This window comes from Podarcis erhardii (genome assembly GCF_964252035.2).
Source record: "Podarcis erhardii genome assembly, chromosome: 10".
Classification (NCBI taxonomy): domain Eukaryota; kingdom Metazoa; phylum Chordata; class Lepidosauria; order Squamata; family Lacertidae; genus Podarcis; species Podarcis erhardii.
This window is the reverse complement of record NC_138500.1, coordinates 70,511,641-70,532,053: the sequence shown is the minus strand read 5'-3', so window position 1 is coordinate 70,532,053 and position 20,413 is coordinate 70,511,641. Positions and strand designations below refer to the sequence as shown.

The following is a 20,413-nucleotide window of genomic DNA, read 5'->3' as shown; positions in this document are numbered from 1 at the left end:
TTTTAAAAAAAGTCTAAAAACTTGAGATGTATTTTTCATTTCTAAAATGTATATTTTTTAAACTGAAGACGCTATATATCAACTTACCAATAGAAAACTGGAGTACAGAAGCTGTGGTTGTATTAAGGCCATTAGTAGTCTATGGAGAAGGGGAAAGAAGAAATGTTGCATTGAATCAGCAAACTAATTAGTTTATTGTAGTTTTCTTGGAAATACAAATGAGAATCTTTGAACCCTGTAAGTTTAATGCCTTGGACTCTGTTCCAGTTACTTTCAACAGCGGCAAGCTCAGAAATGAAGGATATTTTATTTTCTGCTTTTCCAACTATTGCTATCTTACCACATGCAAGTTATAAATTCTTTGCTTTTGTCGTAATTATGAAATGAACATGTGATTTTTAAATTGATTTTGCACCCTTATCATCTTATCTACAAATTAAGCATTCTAAATAGTAAACAAATAACAGATTATTGTTTTTGTGAGTGGTTATTTTTGAGCATGAATATAGTTTAAAGCAGTGTTTTATTTTAGGCAATCCAAATAATGATGTGCAACCTTTATTATTATTAATTTTTTAAAGTTATTTTTAACAGGACTCATGGTCTCAAGTTATCCATTACACCTATTAACATGGAACATGCATTATTTATCAAGAGTCACGTGCAATTGTGCCAGAAAGAATAAACTGGCTGGGGGTTTTATCCAGGCTTTTAAATATATATATAATATTTTAAATTCTGCATAGTTAATGGAGTTAGCAACTTCAAATGAGAAAGTTTCACAGTTCGTATCTCCATTTTTGAATGCCCACACGATGAAAGCAGCAGCCATGCTGGTGCTCGTTTATCCTCTAATATATCCTTCCTCTTTAGAGCATTATATACTGCCATTAGATGGCTCATCCTGTGATGCCATCCTGTGATGCCAGCAGCCAGCACCTTAGATGATTAATTCCACTTTGCAAGTCTGTCTTGGCTTGAATGCTGAAACAAAGCAACGAATACAGCAGTGCTGCTTAAGACTGAAATCTTAAGGTTGCATTTCTGGGAATAAGACTTATTGAATTCAACAAGACTTACTTCTGAGTGGAAATGGTTAGGATTGTGATGTAAGGCAATAATATATAAAGGTATAAATCTGAAAGGGTATATTGGAATGCAATGTACATTCCATTGGGGAGAAGCACAAGTACGCAATGGGGGCTAAGGAAAAGAGCCAGAACGCCCCTCCCCCAACTGTAACGTTGACACTGACATGTAAAGAAAACTGACAGTTTCTGAACTGAAAACTTGAAATTCCACAAATCAGTCAATTTCGCAAACAGCCACTTACCAATTCTCTTGGCCCATATGGCTCACAGAAAGTGACAGCATTGCCATGCATAATTACACCACATTGGTCTCCAACCTCACAATTACTACATTCAAACCTGCAGGAAAACAGAACACAGTCGAGTTGAAAATGCTGAAAAGCAAATTAGAGGCTTGAAAATTCTGACTTTGGGAAGGAAAGGTCTGTTTAGGAGTCCCCAAGCTCAAGTTAATGAACAAATTACCATCCAAAGCAGAATTGTTATTTGGCTTGCCTATAAGACGCTCCATTTAATCTTGCACCACTTTCCCCACCAACAAAACATCCTCATGTTAATTCAAAATATTTAAAACAAGTGAGTGGGGTTTTCCCCTCAACTACAGTCATGTTTTAGTTTTCAAATATAACAAATATAATATTGCAAGTGCTACTGCGTGGCATTACAGTAAGGATAACTTTGAAACAGATTTTATTTCTAAGCACAGTATATGTAAGTAGGAGGAAAACAGCTAATTGAGTCTTGGCATCACCATGGGCTGATGGCAAGAGGACTAAAGCGTCCCATTATTAACCCAGCACCACTTCTTTAGTCCAATAACAGTCTATTCTTTCGACTATTTAAATGATTCTAATAGTATTTTTTATTCAAACAAAACGACTAATTCTGCTACTTATTTTGCACCCAAGGTGTGATGGGCAGTGTTGAACACCTGCATAGCATGGACCTGTTTAGAAACCCCTACGCAGTAAGAGCTGCTTTGCACTTGCAGATTAGCAATGACACAGTATGCATTTGCAGCATTCCCTGCAATGCAGAAGGGAGGTAGACATATTGTTACCACCCCAATCTCTGAGTTGTGAGAGACTCCTGGGGTTCCGGTTTTACCAAGGGCTCCCTTTCCTTGCAGCAGGGGTCTGCAACCCGTGGCTCCGTAGCCACATGTGGCTCTTTTACACCTTTGCCGTGGCTCCGGGGCGGATACTAGCGAGGGGAGGAGGCGCATTGTGCGCCCCGACACTCCCCACTGTGGCGGGCGCTGTACTGGCTGTGACGTCGCATGGGGGTGGTGCGTGCGTTAGTCACGCACCGTCCCGACATCACCTTCCCGCCCGCCCGCCTGCTACATTGTAAGGGGCATGTACACTGATCACTGCATTGAAAGGGGGCATGTGCGCTGGTCACTGTTTTGAAGGGGAGTGAAGAACACACACACACAAAAAGGTAACTTGTTAATTTAACGTTTATTTCTATGAGGAGGAGTAATTCTGAGGGGTTCAAACAAAGAAATAATAAAAAGTGACAAAAAAGTTATTTTTATAATGACGAGTTTTGCGGCTCCCAGTTTTTTTTTTCTTCGGAAACGGGTCCAAGTGGCTCTTTTTGTCTTAAAGGTTGCAGACCCCTGCCTTGGAGTGATGGTAAGCAGAGATTGTGATGGCTTTAGGATTTATATGCACGCGCGCGCACACACACACACACACACACACACACACACTTATACACAGCCTGAACATAAGAAGGAGGCTAACACAGCATTAACACTCCCCTGCTTCCCCTTTAGATTCCCAGGCATTACAGTAAGGATAACTTTGAAACAGATTTTATTTCAGAGTCCCAAAGCCAAGCACAAGTAAGACCTGTCCCTGCGTCTTCAGCCTCTAATAATAATAATAATAATAATAATAATAATAATAATAATAATAATAATTTATTATTTGTACCCCGCCCATCTGGCTGGGTTTCCCCAGCCACTCTGGGCGGCTTCCAACAAAGATGAAAAGTACACTGAAATGTCACATATTAAAAACTTCCCTGAACAGGGCTGCCTTCAGATGTCTTCTGAATGTCAGGTAGTTGTTTCTCGCTTTGACATCTGCTGGGAGGGTGTTCCACAGGGCGGGCGCCACTACCGAGAAGGCCCTCTGCCTGGTTCCCTGTAACTTGGCCTCTCGCAGTGAGGGAACCGCCAGAAGGCCCTCGGAGCTGGACCTCAGTGTCCGGGCAGAACGATGGGGGAGGAGACGCTCCTTCAGATATACTGGACCGAGGCCGTTTAGGGCTTTCAAGGTCAGCACCAACACTTTGAATTGTGCTCGGAAATGTACTCTAGCCTCCAGCCTCCACCTTTCAGCTTCCAACTCTCACATATCTAGCTCTACATACTGTTCTCCTATATAGCAGCTAAGGGAGGGTTGGGGAAAAGGCCCATCCATATGTTCTATGGCACAGAGCAACTTAAGCTAAATTGTGGCACTTAACTAGCCATCCAAAGCCATTATCTTGACAAAGGAACTGGTTTGGGCTGCTTTTCCCTTCTACATTCTACTTGCATAGATACAGGATTGTGGTTTCTGGACAGGGACACAGACTGACCCCCCACTCCAAAAGGAATATCAACAATCAGTTCCCCTTGTACAGCATCTCTGTGTGTACACGTACACATTGTGCGGAGCTGTGCTTGAGTCCCACAACCTGTTACATGCCCATCACAAACTAAATGTATAACATCTGCCTTATTATGGGACATCCCTTAGACACATGTGATGTCCTAAGGCAGGCTATGTGCCCTCATCCCCCAGTTTCTCTTTCAGTCTTCCCTTCCAGCTTTTCCCCTCATGTTTGTATTCCGTAGATTCTGATTTGTGTTTTGGTAATTAAAGTCAAGTCTTGAATTGATCAGTGTGATCCCAGCACAAATATACCCAGTTATGTGTACTTCTTGTTTACATAAGTAATGGGCATGCAAGCCTTTTCCATCTGTACCAAAGCAACAAAGCATTACAAATCTTGTTGGGTACTTGGCAGCCTTTCCTTTTGGCTAATGAATCTTGCCCAAGGATAAACAGAAAACACACCTTTGGCTCAACGGTAATACATGCAACAATGTGCTTAGGTTTCTGCACAGACCGCTGTTATAAGGTTGTTGTCACATAGATTCATTTGAGAGTTTTTAGAAATATTTTTGTTTATTGCAGATCGTTTCACAAAAACCTGTATGATAGAACTACTCTTCTCTACGACATAATTGTTCGCTTTTTAGCCGGCGGATCCACCAGGGGAGTGGGTGCAATGAAAGGATTAACTTGATGACAATAATCCAAAACAGTGGCAATTGAGGGTGTAGCTAACTGACTGGCTTTTGTTTTCTTTCTTATTTACAAGAACGTCCTGCCAACGTTTTGTTATATATATATTTCTACTGAACTGAGAATTCAAATTGGAGGACATTCTAGACTTCCTAAAAAGTACCTAGCAAGAACATCTAATGCTAGACATTTTTTTTAAAGAAATGCAACAATCCCATGCTGAAGTATTTGTACAACAGTTGCTAGGCACCTGGAGTGCTACAAAAGACTTACTCAATTCATAAACAGGCACGATGCCATTGCAACAGATGGAATAAATAGAAGGCTAGGCTGCCAAAAGGCTGCCCATGAACATGAGATTGTAGATGTGCTGTTATTAAAATGACTGCCCGTTAAGGAAATGTGCTTTCCTTAACCCAAATGTTATTTTAAAAATGCCCCATGTAGGGCAGGGTGGGGGGATTTAAAAGCTTGTTAAATCACAAGAAGTTAGCTCCGTATTCTATGAATTAGTTGCTAGGGGTCCTTATCCTCCAAGATAACTTTTTGACAATAATTGCTGGTTGTTAGGTCAGCAGAATGGTTAGGGCTATCTATTTCCCAATCCCTATAGCACGAGGAATCCTAATGGGCAGAATATTTGATGACTGGGTTGTGTTTTTTCAGGTGTTTTTCCTTGAAAATGGTAAACTATTAATGTAGCATATTGTTTTGGGTCCCTTTAAGTATAATGACTCCTGTGGGGGAAAAGGGAACTCTTCATGCAGGCAATAGGGAAATCAGTGTTAGAAATTGGGATAGAAAAGCTAGGAGCCAAATGGCTACTGGGACCTGGGTTGTGGGCACCTAAACAGAATGTCTAGTCACCATTTGGGGGCAGGGTTAACAAAACCTTTTATTTATTATTTTGATAAGCATGAACTAATACGCCATTCACATAAGTGACACACTGTTAATATAACATATTTATCAGAAATTGTTAATACATGTTTAATTTGGTGTTTACAATAAAAATATTGGTACCATACTTCAGTTTTCAAAACACTCTTCTCTTTATTGTTAAACTCCTTCACATATTGTCTATCCTTAACACAGACTTCAAAGCACATACATTTGAGTAATCCTTGAGTGTCAGCCAGGTGCAAAAAATGGCACCCAGGCTTTTCGAAGCACTCACAAATGATGAATCTTTAGGCACAAAATGCGCCTGGTGCCCTGCTAATTTCAAACCCTAAGGGAAATCACTGTGTTTGCAATCCCCTTCAAAGAACAGAACAGGAAAATGGGTAGGACTTCAGGAGTGTGCCCAGAGTAATTTATAACACAATCTCAGTACTGTGTTATTGTGAGGAATTAACAATTGGAATGGGCCTGCCCACTGAACATGCCCTGCTAGCCATATACTAAGGTTCACCTAGAATGCTGCAAACTTTGTGTCTTGGGTCTCCTAAATGTCAGCTTTTAAATAGATGCTCTGTGAAAGCAGCTTGGGAGAATGTGTTGCATTTAAAAAAAAAAAGAATTGGGGGAGTTATTTCTTTATTTTTCTTACTTTTATATCCCACCTTTCTTCTGTCGTGGAATACAAGTGGCCTAAGTGAGTTGGCCTCTTTTCTTCCCCTTCTTCTTTGTGATATCTGAACCAGGATGATGAGATTAATCAGGCAAGGTGAAACCGGAGCCTCACTCTTACATTGATATCTCACCTTCCTTCAATCATGTAATTCAAACTGATATGCATGGGGTTCTCAGGGAGCCCCCCAACCAGACACTAACCAGACCCAGTCATGCTTAGCTTTAGCAAGGTTGCTTCATCATGTCCCCTCAGATCATGCCTTCTCTGCTCTACATCTGTCTTGTCTTCCCAATTGTCAACTCCACAAAGGAAGAAAAGGACAAGAGGGAAGTTATGGACAACTATGGGTGCCACATTCAACCTGGCTGACAACCTACACTTGACAACCCCTATCATCAAGTTTGCACTGGGGGGAAACTTAAAAGATTTAATACTGATTCTTGCTAATCTCATACAAGTAGCTATTTTTTCTGATACTTGCTCAATATCCCTTTTAAGCTTGACTGCCACCATCAATTTAATTCTCTCAATCTTAACTCTTCCTTTCCCCAAAACTGAGCTTAAAATGCAAGCTAGTATACAAATGTGTGCTTAGGCTGCATTCTCTGTAAATACAGAACTACATCACTGGCTACAGGTTAATCTGGATGACCTTATTAGGCCTTTTCCCTCTTTTTAATTTCTCAAACTCTATGCATATCAAGTGGCTTTGCTGCTCAGCTACTACTTCTCTATAATCTGGTTTAGGAAATACTGTGAAGAGCTCTGGCTAGCTGGAACATCTCTTTTTATCATCTTTCATCTCCTTTAGGATTATTTTCTTTATAAAATCATGAACAGCTTTGAGCAAATCCTGATTCCAAGCCTTCATGTCGACTTTGAAATGTATTGCTTCGAAAATTAAATGGCTTAGAGCTGGTCACACACGCACACACACACACACAAATTTAAAAAATAAAAAGTTGAAGAAGTCATGCCAGTAAAATATTAGTAGCATCATTAGGGCATCAAATGAAAAGAAAGAGAACTTCCAGCAACCAGGTTCATATCCTCTTGACACTATCTGTAGTGTCATTATACAGAAAATGTGTTTGTAAGCAATTCTCTTAATTTCCTTTACTGCTCACCTCAGATATTCTTCATCTCAAATACAGAAATAGCTTCAATTATTTTTGTGTGCATGCCTGATGTTACTAAAGAGTTATTTGCAGCCCAATTCTATGCATCTCAGAAGTAAGACCTTTGAACTCAATGGAGCTTACTCCTAGGAATCAAATAGCATACTGCCACCCCAATTAGGCTTTCCTTTTGAAAGTGCCTAATTTCCTTGCATAAAACAAAAATATTCAGTTACCAGTAGCATGACATATTTTGCAGGGGGAGGGGTGGACTTTAAAGCTTGTATCTAAGTTATACTCAGAGTATACACACAGAAATTAATGGACTAAAGTTAGCCATGGCTATTAATTTTAATGAATCTGCTCTAGGTGAGACTATCATCGGATACAACCCTTATGACTTGGATACAAGCCCTTAAGTGACTAAGCAGATGTAAATGTGCAAATTCATAGGCACGTTAAACCAAAAGTTGAAACTTAGGAAGTTGGATCACTTCAAAACAGAAAAGAAAACGAGAGATTGCTAAAATGTTCTTGACCCGATATATGATAAGATTCTAAGCACAACAGTCCATTTCCAAAACCGAGTTCTCTGAGGCCTTGAAGGCAAGCATTTTCTTTGAGGTCCAAGAACATAATATTCTGAACAAATACACAGCAACAGGAAGAACCCACTTTCCAAAAGACAAAGCTAAGCCCATCTAAATTTGAAATATAAATCCCCAAGCTTTGAGGATATGAACAAATCATGTCATACAAAATTTCGAGAAGAAAGGATTGGAAAAGCCCATTGGAGCTCAAAAATATTATGCACAGGACTTGGGGCAACCCACCTGCCTGGTAAGAAACTGATTGGGCAGAGGAGTGCAGAAAGGAGGGTGGGGTTGGGTGCCATTAATTAGTAGATAAGATCAGCAGCAGGACATTGGACAGCTCCAAAGTGACAACTTGATCCCACAAGGTCTGCAGCCCAGCTGAGTCCTCCCTGGCCCACTGTGGAATGAACAAGGGTAATAAAAAGCCTTGCATCGCTTAAGTACATCCAGGTATGTGGTTGCCTTTGCCAGATGGAGGGTCTGTGAGTGTGAGGGTAGTGGCTCTGGTTGAGGGGTGCAGCCCCCAAAAGACTCTAGCTTAGAGTTTTCCATCTGAGGAGGCTTTGGGTGACTTAAGTCCTGGGCTGGGATATATATATCTACACACACCTTAAAAAATCTTTTAAAACTATACAAATAATTACAATAAAAACAGCACGGCACCAGCCATTTCAATAAAAGCTGTCAGCTCCCAAAAGCCTGTTGGAACACTTGCCAGAGGAAGGACAACAAGGAGTGAGTAAGTCTAACTTCTCTAGAAAGGGAGTTCCAAAGTCTGGGGAAGTCACCAAGAAAGTATGGGGTGGTTTCAAGGGTCCTCCTTACACAGTTCCTCTGTTGGTTGTATACTACATCTTGCAAACAACACCAAGCCCCTTGAGAGCAAACTGAGTGTAGCAGCAAACACAGAGTTGGCCGCAATCTGAACCTCACCAGTCAAGTTATATATAAATGCTGTCTTAGAATGCCTCTTTCCCCACTGATAAAGACAGAAGACTCCCTGCAAGAGACACTTCAAATTTTCTCGGTGTGAGTCACCTAAAGAGACCCAGAGGCTAGTTTCGCAACAACTGTTTCACTGCATTTATTACTTTCAGAGAGAGTATGCTACTCCTTGCGTGATAGAAAAACCATCAAGATAAAAGGAGTCCCTGAAGGTATTTACAGGCCTGTAAGATGCCAATAAACCACTGTATGTGTATACCTTGGGTAGAAATAACAAATCTGGTGGTATAAATGACACAACTGCCTGAATTTCAGGTTGAACACCAACGTATGACCTGTGCAACTCACAGTGTGTACTTGTGACAACTCTAAAGGGGTATTATGTAGAATTTGTGCTAAGGTGTGAGGATGTTAGTTTGTGAAATTACAGGTGCATGCGTTCCAGTTAAATCGATGGTAATTGTCTTCCAAGAACTGTGCAGGATTGCAGCCTTGCATTATAATCCACAAATGTTGATAGCACAAAGGCTCTCATCCAAGTGTGAGCAGCTGAAGAAAGGAGACAATGGCAGAGAAGATGCTAATGGAGCATGAGAAGGATAAGACATTGACTGTCTAACCAAGCAGTATGAGCATGGGGATGGGGGAGAGGTAACTGAGACCATCTGCTCACCCGATTCTCTTGCAGTTCTTCTAGAGCAGAAGCACTGGGAAGAGTGTTAGGGTGTATCTGCTGCCAACTGCTGAACATCTCATACATCTGTCTGTCTGTATTGCTACCTTTTATGGGAGCTGAAAAGTGGTGCTCTCCAGTGAGAGTGAGGATTCCTGGGGAAAGGTGTGCGGAGTTTATTCAAATCTCTTGGTGAAAGCTTGAGTTTGGAGGATGACAGCCTGGGTGGAAGTTGGACTGCTTTCCACAAACACACATCTATGAAACATCTATGAGTTTGCTATAGTATCGTTCTGTTTATGGGGTGTATGGCGTGCCTGGTGTCATGCTTCTTCTGCAGTAGTTCATCCACATTTCGTCTTACAGCCTGCACTCAGCACTCACCTGTGGCTCCTACCAGTTGTCAGCATATTGTTGTCCTTCATGGCTGGCTAAACCAGGTGAGGGCAGCCATTGAATCTCAAACCCTAGATGAGACATGCTCCAGCAGATTGAGCAGGTGAGACTAACAGGGGGCCCAACAGTCTTTTGAGACAGAGGGGAACCAACAGTTCTTTCATAGAATCATAGAATCATAGAGTTGGAAGAGACCACAAGGGCCATCGAGTCCAACCCCCTGCCAAGCAGGAAACACCATCAGAGCACTCCTGACATATGGTTGTCAAGCCTCTGCTTAAAGACCTCCAAAGAAGGAGACTCCACCACACTCCTTGGCAGCAAATTCCACTGTTGAACAGCTCTTACTGTCAGGAAGTTCTTCCTAATGTTTGGCTTTTTATTGGGTCAGAATTCACTTGCATGCTGGGTGCTTCTTTTAATAGACGAAGCAGAGTGAATTATTGAGGTAGTATATGGGATGAGGTGCGGGTGAACATAATGACGTTTAGACTAGTTTTTAGCTGCTGTTTTGTTAGTGTAGTTTTATGGAATATAATTGCCTATAATTGTTTTATTGTTGATTTATTAATGATAATGTATTAGTTTTATTGGCCCAGGCATTGTAACTGTGGTGTTTTGTGTCATAGCTATGATGTTCTGTTATGTTTACTGCTATTGATTCTTATTCTTTTAAGCCTTTTTGAGATTCACCTGAATGGAAAGCAGCTCAGAAATTCAATTAATCAAATCCATGGCCTGAGTGTGCTGCTTCTTTACTTGAGGGTTGGGGGAAGGGGGTTTGCTGTTGTCGCAATAAAAATAGGGTGGGGGAAAGATGATACTATATGTGTAAAAATGTGAAAATGAAGCAAAACTTACCACATAGCAGGATTCAGTCCTTGTAGCTGATAAGAATCAAAGTCATCTCGTAATATTATGCTTTCGCTGTGCATTTCAGCTGAAAATGAAACACAGAAAAGAATTCCCAGCATAATTTGAAAATCAAATGAACAAATGAAATCTCTTTCTCACTCGTCTTTCTGAAAATATGATTTGGTGTCCTAAATGTCCTGCTTTCGCTTTTAATTTTTTGGAACTTCTTGCACAGTGGTAGGGATCACAATTTTCATGCAAAAGGTCTAAGCTTCAGTCCTTGGCAGCTCCAGGTATACTTAGGAAAGACTTCTGTCTGAAACCCTGGAGAGCAATGGCCAATCATTGTAGATATGCTGAGCTAGCATAACCAACCACATGACTTGGTCTAAGGCAGATTCCTATGTTCCTACTTCTCCTACTTCTGTCACATGTGGAATACATATCCCACAGAATATAAATCAGGCATAGGCAAACTCGGCTCTCCAGATGTTTTGGCACCACAATTCCCATCATCCCTGACCACTGGCCCTGTTAGCTAGGGATGATGGGAGTTGTAGTCCCAAAACATGTGGAGGGCCGAGTTTGCCTGTGCCTGATATAAATAATGTCAAAGGCCTCCACTTGTTTTAAAAAACATTTCAGGACCAATTAGCTGGTAGTGGTTTCATTCTCATGTTCTCCACTCATCTCCCTCCTACTTTGTGAGCCAGGGTCCAACCCAGTATTTCCCAAACTTGGGTCTCCAGCTGTTTCTGGACCACATCCCTAGCTAGCAGGGTCAGTGGTCAGGGATGATGGGAATTGTAGTTCAAAAACAGCTGGGGACCCAAGTTTGGGAAACACTGGTTCAACCGTTAATTTCTCAAGTTTTGAACTACTGGTGAAGGAATTTATCAAATTGCTTGATACTTGTTTTATGTTTCTAATACTCACGGACTCTTCACATATATTAACATCTATAGTGGTCAGTGAAATGTATATATTATCTAAAAGGGAGAGGGGATTATGATTGTCTTTGCTGGCACTGATGCATTGTTTATCCAACATCCTTGCCTTGGGTGTCAGAGTTCATATAGGAGTCAGACCCAATGAGTATATCTTGCAGTCTCCACGCTGCAAAAATGAAGCATGCAGAGCACATATTTTAGGTCCACATGCCCAGACCCTGTGCAGATCTGACATCTAATATGAGAACATCCGACATGCTCGGGGGTGGAGCCAACTGACAAAAACATACCCACCACCCCGCCAGAGATAGAATACTAATGTCTGCAAAAGGCTAATGTAATAAACAAATGAGCTCAAACATATTTATAAGAGACAGAGAGACATCTGTTAGGTTCATCTGTCAGCTATTTTACTAAGCATTTAGGGGATCCAAAATGAGCTGGAAAAGATTCAGTTATGATTTTCAGTCTAATCTGGGATTAATCTAGAAATACAGTAACATCTCCCTTGCTGCTTTCTCAGAGCTTGTTCTGTGCACCTGAGGACAAGAGATTTGAGATATTATATATTTAGGATGCAACAATTTGAAATCTAATAAGCAAATGGCAATGGGAGGGCAGAGTAGAAGTAAGTATATTCATTTCTCATTCAAGTCTGATTTATATCTGAACTCTTTCAAGCTGCAGTTTCATGATTGCTTTGCAATCATTTTTTTTTTTTTTTGCAAAGCAAAAAATCCAAATACAATAACATAACACGGCAACTGGAAAAAGCAATAGTAACTCTACTGACATACCTAAAAGGGGATACAAGGGAGCTTCTGTTGGAGCTGCAAAAAGAAAGAAGAAAACACCATTCTATTTCAATAAGGCAGAAGATTAAAATGATATAAATGTTAAACAAACATGCTAAACAAACATCACATGCTGCATATCATATGTATCTTGCTCTTCTCACATGCTAAACAAACATCACATTGCCATCTTGTTTTCATTTTTCACAAAGGGGTCTTCAAGCAACAAACTTTTGGTATGAAGGACAACAATATTAAAGGAAATAAAAGCCTTCAAAGAACACATTAAATATAACATAGCTCCTCAAATACTTCAAAATTTTTTGGAGTTCTACCCCCTTTTTTGAATTTTGGTCATTTAAGGTTTATGATTTTTCTATTTCCTTCTGAGGAAACTGAACAGTTCAGTGAAAAGAGGTTTGTAGCTGGCATCCCGTTAAGGCTTTGTTCAATTTTAGGTTTTTCTAATTTTCTCCTTAAACTGTTTGATTTTTATGATTTAGTTTATTTCCACAAGATAATATTTCTAGTCGATTACTTCGCACTTCAGGGATTTTCACGGTATTTCATTTGTTTTGTGCAATTTCTTGGTTCCGTGATTGTCTTTTTTCTACTGGCCTCAAATGGAGGAGGCTGATCACATGTGTTGCCTGGCTGTAGAGACCGATACAGGAGAGACATGTTGTGGTTCGAGGACCCGACCCCCGCAATGTGGAATGAATACACAAGGACACGTGATATAAGGTTAATGGGCAAGAAAAGGCCACAACTTTATTGATTACAGCAGTGATAAGGTATTGGCTTAGGCATTGGATGTCTAAAACAAGGGGGTTTATTCACCAGTAGGTGGAGCCTGTTGATGCTCATCCAACTATAGGCTCTCCCCTGATGTCACCGAGGGTCGTGCCATGGCCTCCCGCCAAGCAGGCATCGGATAGAGTACACGACCGCCGGATTCCTTTAACGGAATACCCAAAAATGGAAGGCATAGGCGATGGCCACACCTAGCCCTTCGACACACCACAACACATTATTCCAATGCCTAACCTACCCACCAATACCACGAAAGTTGTGACGATTGCTACGAGGTAGGCGAAAAAACCAAAAAGCCTAATGCCAAATGGAAAAATTCCTACCAGGCCCCCTAGACAACCAGGGCGACCAACCTAAGGTCCATAGCAAGGCCAAGGAACTAAGACCCTGAGCTCAAAGGGAGTGGAGGGTGGGTGACTCGCGACGGGACGACGAAGCGGAGACTGAGGCCGAGGAGGGGCTGGCGCCACAGCACATAGGCTGCTGAACACGCCCCCTCGAAGGCACCTGGTTGGGTGGCTGCCGATGGGAGTGGGCGCCAGCCAGGTGAGTGGGGGAGGCAGGGGGCTACTGCCCCCTGCTAGGGGCGGAGCTCGGGCTCCCGCCCACAACCACTCCCCTCTCTTCCAGGGAGGAGAGACATGTTTTGTTGCAGCTGGGGCAGATGAAGGCATCCGGTTGTGCTGATGCAGGTGCACCGCGGCATTTATTTTCTCTGTGCTCCTCCCAGCGGTCTTTCCTTCTCTAGTCACTGCTGTGGATATATGACCTGACTGTCTGTCTCCAGGCACTAAAAGCCACCACAAATCTCAGTCCCTGTAGCTCTCCAGCAGTTTGACTTTAACCTCAAAGGCACACCCATTCCTTTGTCCCCTGAGAGAGACGGATGCCAACAACAGAATTGGCTCCCGTCCACATTTGCATAAAGCTTCATTTGTACATATTCACTCCCATAATACTTATTTCCTGTGGCCAGTTATAAATATGTCAATTGTTAACTAATAATAATAATATTTCTCCAATTTTTTGTAATCCAGTATTTTCCAAATATTTGTAATCCAATATTTTCCTTTTTTTTTAATATTTATTGAAATTTTCCAGAATAAACAAGACAAAAAAAGTAACAAAAATGCAAAAATACAAAAGAAAAGAAAAAATACAAAAACAACTAAAAACACATAAAATTTCCCTTTACCTATTTTCTTTTAACTTATTTTCCGGACCTCCTCATACCTCCCTTTCTTATATTCCAATTCAAATTGTAAATTCAGCAAATCCTCACCATTAGTTTTTGCTTATTTCAGAACCTTATTTTCCATATCTCTTAAAACATTACAGCTGGAAACCACTTAATTTTCTGTCCAACATCATTCTAACATTCATTAATTTTACAATGTTTCTGCAAATAGTCTTTAAACTTCTTCCAATCTTCTTCCGCCGACTCTTTTCCCTGGTCTCGGATCCTGCCGGTCATATCTGCCAATCCCATATAGTCTATCATCTTCATCTGCCATTCTTCCAGAGTGGGTAAGTCTTGTGTCTTCCAATATTTTGCGATAAGTATTCTTGCTGCTGTTGCATACATAAAAAAGGTTCTGTCCTTCTTTAACACCAATTGGCCGACCATGCCCAGGAGAAAGGCCTCTGGTTTCTTCAAAAAGGTATATTTAAGTACCTTCTTCATTTCATTATAGATCATCTCCCAGAAAGCCTTAATCCTTGGGCACGTCCACCAAAGGTGAAAGAATGTACCATCAATCTCTTTACATTTCCAACATTTATTATCGGGCAAATGATAAATCTTTGCAAGCTTGACTGGGGTCATGTACCACCTGTAAATCATTTTCATAATATTCTCTCTTAAGGTATTTTCCAATATTTTTAGGCTGATGGACAGAAATTTGGCTTTTGCACATGCATGTGTATTGTGGAATGACGGCAACATCAAGTGATATTTATTTATTATTTATATTAGGTTACCTTTTCTTCAAGGAGGACACACATTTTTTTTTCTAAGGGTGGGGGGAGTATATGTTTTTCCTTATATCCATTTTATCTCAGAGCAGCCCTGGGAAATAGTAGTGACTAGTCCAAGTTCACCTAGTGAGCTTCATAGCTCAGTTTGAGTTTGAACCTGGGTCCCCAGTAGACCATAACAGCACAGATATTGCTCTCTGGTTCATCAACGCGGATTGCTAGGTTGATGGGTAATAGCAACAAGGTCTATAACTTATGGAATGCCTCACCCCCAAACCACTACATGTGGCTTTGCTCCTAATGATTTCTTTCAGGCGTGTTTATTTCCAGCTGCCTTTTATTAATCAATATGTCCTGATGATGTTTTGCTGCTTATTTTAAGGGGTTGTAATGTGGATTTTAACTTGGCAATTTGTATATTTGTTATGCTTATTTTGACATCACTTTGTACACTGCCTTGTGGGGGCAACTGCCCTGAAAAATAGTTTGTTAAAGTTTTAATAAATACACTCAGCTGCATTTGTGAACTAGCCCCAAAACTTTTATTTGAGCCATCCAGTAATAACACATGAAGTTAGGCACAGGCAGCCTTATACCTGCCAGCATGTTGCACAGAAATGTATGGATTGCCCTGCACTGTTTTTTGTTCTGTTGGCAATAATTTTGCACACATTTTTATTAGGATTCATAGGAAATAGAAATGTATTTTATAAGGAGTGGGGAAATAATTCAGCATGCATGAGTTACTTACCTTTTGGTTTTGAAATAAATTATTTGTAAGGTTAAGCAAGTATTAAATGCCTAACAAAAGACAGTTCTTAACTTCTCACCCATAAAAAATTAATGTTAAGGGCATTTCATTTCCCAAATTTCTAGAGTGTCTGAAAAAGCTTAGGGATTCTTTGCCTCAAGTACCTTTAAGCTAATTTTAAATTCTAATCCTTCATCTGAGAAATTATAGAGGAACTGTGAAGTTACCATTAAACGAGTGATGAACATACTTTTATATCCCCCGGAATAATTTCTTTATTGCAATTTATATTTTATTGCACTAGGGTGAAGTTTTGACCTTCACATATTGTAATTAAGGTCCAAAAATGTCAAACACCTGGAGCATCATATAAAATAGAGTGTAGCACTTTTCAAAGTATTTTCAAGTTTAGAATCTTACCAACCCAAAATTATTATCATGAGCTACAATTTAGCCAAAGTTGAGCCATTTTCAAACCCATTTGTTTAATTAAAAGATTTATAAGCCACTTGATTTAAAAAAAAAAAACCACAAACACCTCTCCAAGTGGCTTACAAGTAAAATCAGAGAGTTTAGTGAGAGAGATCAGATGTTTAACACTCCTTAAAATCAACAGAGATAAAAAGTCCCTAACTTTAGTTGAATTGTGGCCTATATTTTTATTTTAGGAATATATAGAATCGTAGAGTCGGAAGGGAGCCTGAGGATCATCTACTCCAACCCTCTGCAATGTAGAAGATCAAATCTGCAACCTTGCCCTATGTAGCCAAGGTGAGGGTGAGATCTAGAATTGCAGTATTTTCCAAGGGGACAGGCTCCTCCAGGAAGTGATGGTGAGGCACACATGAGCAAACAGGTTCTTATCACAGTACTTGCTTGTGGGCTTCCCACAGACATCTGGTTGGCCCTGTGAGAACACAGTGCTGGAATAGACAGCACTTTCATCTGATCTAGTATGGTTCTTCTAATGTTCTTAGGGGTTTCCTCCTCTTTTTGGAGACTTGTCTTCATCTCTCCCCATGATATTCAGCACAATTGTCAGCACTCACCAGGAAGCAAGATGGCTAATTTGAAAGGCAGAGGTAGCCAGTAGAGCTCAGTTATGATCTCTTGCTGGAGAAGGTGAGGTGATGGCAGCTAGATACTCGGGAAGAGAACAGGCAAACTGCAGCCACTTGCTCCCCTGATGTCTGTCTTCCCTTACTGGTTTCCCTCTTCTTTCCCCACACCCTGGCAATCTTTTGAAGCTCTACATCCTTCCTTTTTCCTCCTGCAGTAGCCTACTGGGCTGGAGAAAGACCTTCTGCATCCTCACCAGGTCTTTTCCTGGGTGCAGCTCACTGCTCAAGTTGAGTCTTCAGCTCTCGAGCCAAAGGGGAGAATTGGGTGACTTGTGGGTTAAGAATCAATTTTTCTTTCATGGGAATTCTCCTATGAATTCTGAAGCAAGTTTCCATTGTCAAGCATATGTGACTTGGAAGTGTGTTCTGCTGAAATCAATGGCTCTTAAAAGATTGCTTAAAAGGAATATTGAAGAATGGTGTTGATACCATATGTAATTTAGAAACAAGTTACATTTGATACATGTCTTTAGTTGCATGATTTGTGTCCTTGTATACACAGTGATGTACCTAACAGCAACCTAAAATATATCAAACGGAACGAGAAAGAGGAGCTGGCGACTTTACTCCTGGCAATCGAATGAGGCAACAATCAGAACAGCTGCTCTGGTGGTATGAATTCATAACTCAGGTTGCAAAGTCTCCACATGCAAGTCAACAAGTGACTTGGAATGATTGCCTGCAGGGGCACTTTCCCTCTCTTGCCTATGAGAAGAAGCACTCACTGTGCACATTGTGCGCTTCCCATATCCCACAGAGCGGGCGGATAATTCTCTTTCATACCTAAGAATGGGAAGCCTCTGTGCATGGGGCTCTGGAACTCACCACATGTATTTCTTTACACTCCGGGTCACTGATTACCTTTCTTCATCATCTCTTCCATTTTTCCAGCTTTAAAAAGGCAAGAAAGCCCACCAAGGGAGGCATGTTTGGTTTGCTCAGTGCTCAAATTTAAATCTAAATAGCACAAATCAATGCTTATTAAAGAGGAAGAGATATAATTATTCTTAGCAAAGCTTCCCTCTGTTCATGGTTCCTTTGCATACATTTTTGGAATATTTAACAAAATATTACAGAATCCTTCCCCCACCCAATAAGGAATATGCATAGTATTAAGATCTTGGGTTCACTTGGAGTAGTTCTTTGGATCATGGTTGTAAACTAATTTGGAGTTGCTTTTAACTGGGGCGTCATGAAGGTCTTCTGCCTCTGAAGAACCTGCTTCAGAAAGGCAAAAAAGAGAAAGAGCCATTCTCTTTGTCTCTCTTTGATATTTTCCCAAAGAGTAAGGTTACCAGATGTCCCTTTTTCCCAGGGACACTCCCCGGATTTACAGCTTTATCAGCATTCACATGTACATTGCAAACAAGTGTCCCCGGATTCATAGGAAAAAATCTGATAACCTTACCATAGCTGTGCTTCGGCTAATAGCATGCTGTCAAATGAAGGCACCCAGGAGCAGTGAGAGTACAGCGAGAGGGAAAAGTATTGGATCCCCTGCTAAATTTGCCCATTGGCCCTCTGACAAAGCCATTTGGTATTTTAAATATTTGTAAGTTGCTTTTATTAGAAAATACATAGATAAAAGTGATGAACAAATGCAGCAAATAATTAAAGCAACATTGACAACATGATCTATGGACTTAACCACTCCTGTAGTGAACTTCACTAGCTGAATTTTAAATTGACTTCTGCTGCTGTGACAATTCATAGGCCATCTAGTGACCTCTTTCGGAAACGGAGTGTTTTATCAGATACCTTTTAAGTGGAGCTTTTAAAACTTAGAGCAAATGGAGTCTATTCGTTCCTGTGGACTTAGGAAACATTTTGGATGGCTCTGATATTTGTTGAATAAGTGGTTCTACTTTGGTTGTATTCCATTTAATAGCAATTGGGAATAGGGATATAAAGTCGGTCCATAGAGGAATATCAACTACTCCAATATCTGGAAGGAGTTAAAGCGTCTTCCTGGAGAATAAGGAGTAGAATGAGGTGCAATTTTTATAAAAAGTGAATAGAGGAATGTAATTGGGGTGGGCAGCCATAACAATGGTGTGACAAGCGAACCTTTTCTGAAACTCGGTCTATTGGGAAAAGAAATCAGTGCTAACATTTAATCAAAACGATTAATTAGATAATCAAATGAGCACTATTATGTTGATTTCTGCATATTAAACCATCTGTTTAAATGAAAATAACTCTTACCTCCTTGTTCACACAACTGCTGGGCTAAGGCATCCTTGAATATAACTTGGCCCCTGTGAGTTGCTGTTGCCCTGGAAATATAAAGAGAAAAAACTTAAATAATGTAGAAAGCTCAGTTGTGGTACAAAATAGTTGATTTAGGTTACAGAAAATATGGGTTTGCCAAGAGCATGGTAAGATACACAGCACTATACACATTTCAGACAAATACCTCTCCACACATCGGCAGTCACTCGAAAGCAATTAGAGTGGTACCTTGGTTCCCGAACAGCTTAGTTGTCGAACAAATTGGCTCCTCAGTGCCGCAAACCCAGAAGTAAGTGTTCTGGTTTGCAAACGTTTTTTGGAAGCCAGAAGTCCGACTTGAGTGCAGGAAACTCCTGCAGCCAATTAGAAGCAGCGCCTTGGTTTTTGAAAGGACTCCCGGAACAGATTAAGTTCGAGAACCAAGGTACCGCTGTATTTAAGTAGAAACCGCAGCACAGATAGTCATTTGAACATGCTATCAGTGTTTTTTTCACTGATCAAAAAGCTACTTAATGCATGTTCTAGCTAAATGAACACGAATTCTTAAAACGAACATATTCCTAAAAATAAAAGAAACTGACTATTCAGCTAATATCAATATTTAAAACCAGTGTTAGAAAGTGAGATATGAAAGCTAGGAGCTAAATGGCACCTCAAACCTAGGTTATGGGCACAACAAAAGAATGTCTAGGTGTGGTTTTTTATAACAAGAATACAAAGCTGAAAATTAATGAACTGTAGCTAAAATATTATGTTCATTTTTCACATGGTCTAGTTCTTCCCCACCCCCTAATATTCTTAAGAGGGTCTCTTCTTCAGTCTTCAGAAGGTAGCTGGAAGTGGGGAGGCAGAAAAAGCTCCTCCTTTCCTTCCACTCTGCAGTTTTAATCTGAAATCTTAGGTGCAGTACTGTGCCCAGAGCTCAGAAACTGCTTGCGCTAATGAGATTCCCTGTCGCAAAATGTGCCTAGAATAATGGGAATTTCGAACGCTGTTTAAAACCTGACACACCATCTCAAGATGGACATCTGTCACTGAATACAAAAAAGAAGATAATCAGTGTATGAAAACTGCATGTGAGTGGGGTGAAGGGAAAATATATTCTGCTTGGTTAGTGGGCTGCAAATCAGCACAACTATGTTTTTGACATTCAACTTATCATGTGATTTGAATTTTCCATTCTTTGTTCATTCTTTTCATTTAATGAATGTAGCACC

General features: G+C 40.5%; 1 protein-coding gene across 3 annotated transcripts in view; it reads right to left on the bottom strand.

Moving 5' to 3' along the window:
* The window catches only part of RELN (reelin), a 308,114-nt gene that overhangs the window by 173,805 nt on the left and 113,896 nt on the right, over window positions 1-20,413 (bottom strand). For all 3 annotated transcript variants that reach the window (XM_081879038.1, XM_081879039.1, XM_081879040.1), the window contains 5 exons: window positions 19,170-19,240; window positions 12,306-12,338; window positions 10,565-10,643; window positions 1,334-1,430; window positions 88-139 (listed from right to left, as the gene is read on the bottom strand). In XM_081879038.1, the coding sequence (XP_081735164.1) occupies window positions 88-139; window positions 1,334-1,430; window positions 10,565-10,643; window positions 12,306-12,338; window positions 19,170-19,240 (332 nt within the window). The remainder of the gene's footprint in view (window positions 1-87; window positions 140-1,333; window positions 1,431-10,564; window positions 10,644-12,305; window positions 12,339-19,169; window positions 19,241-20,413) is intronic.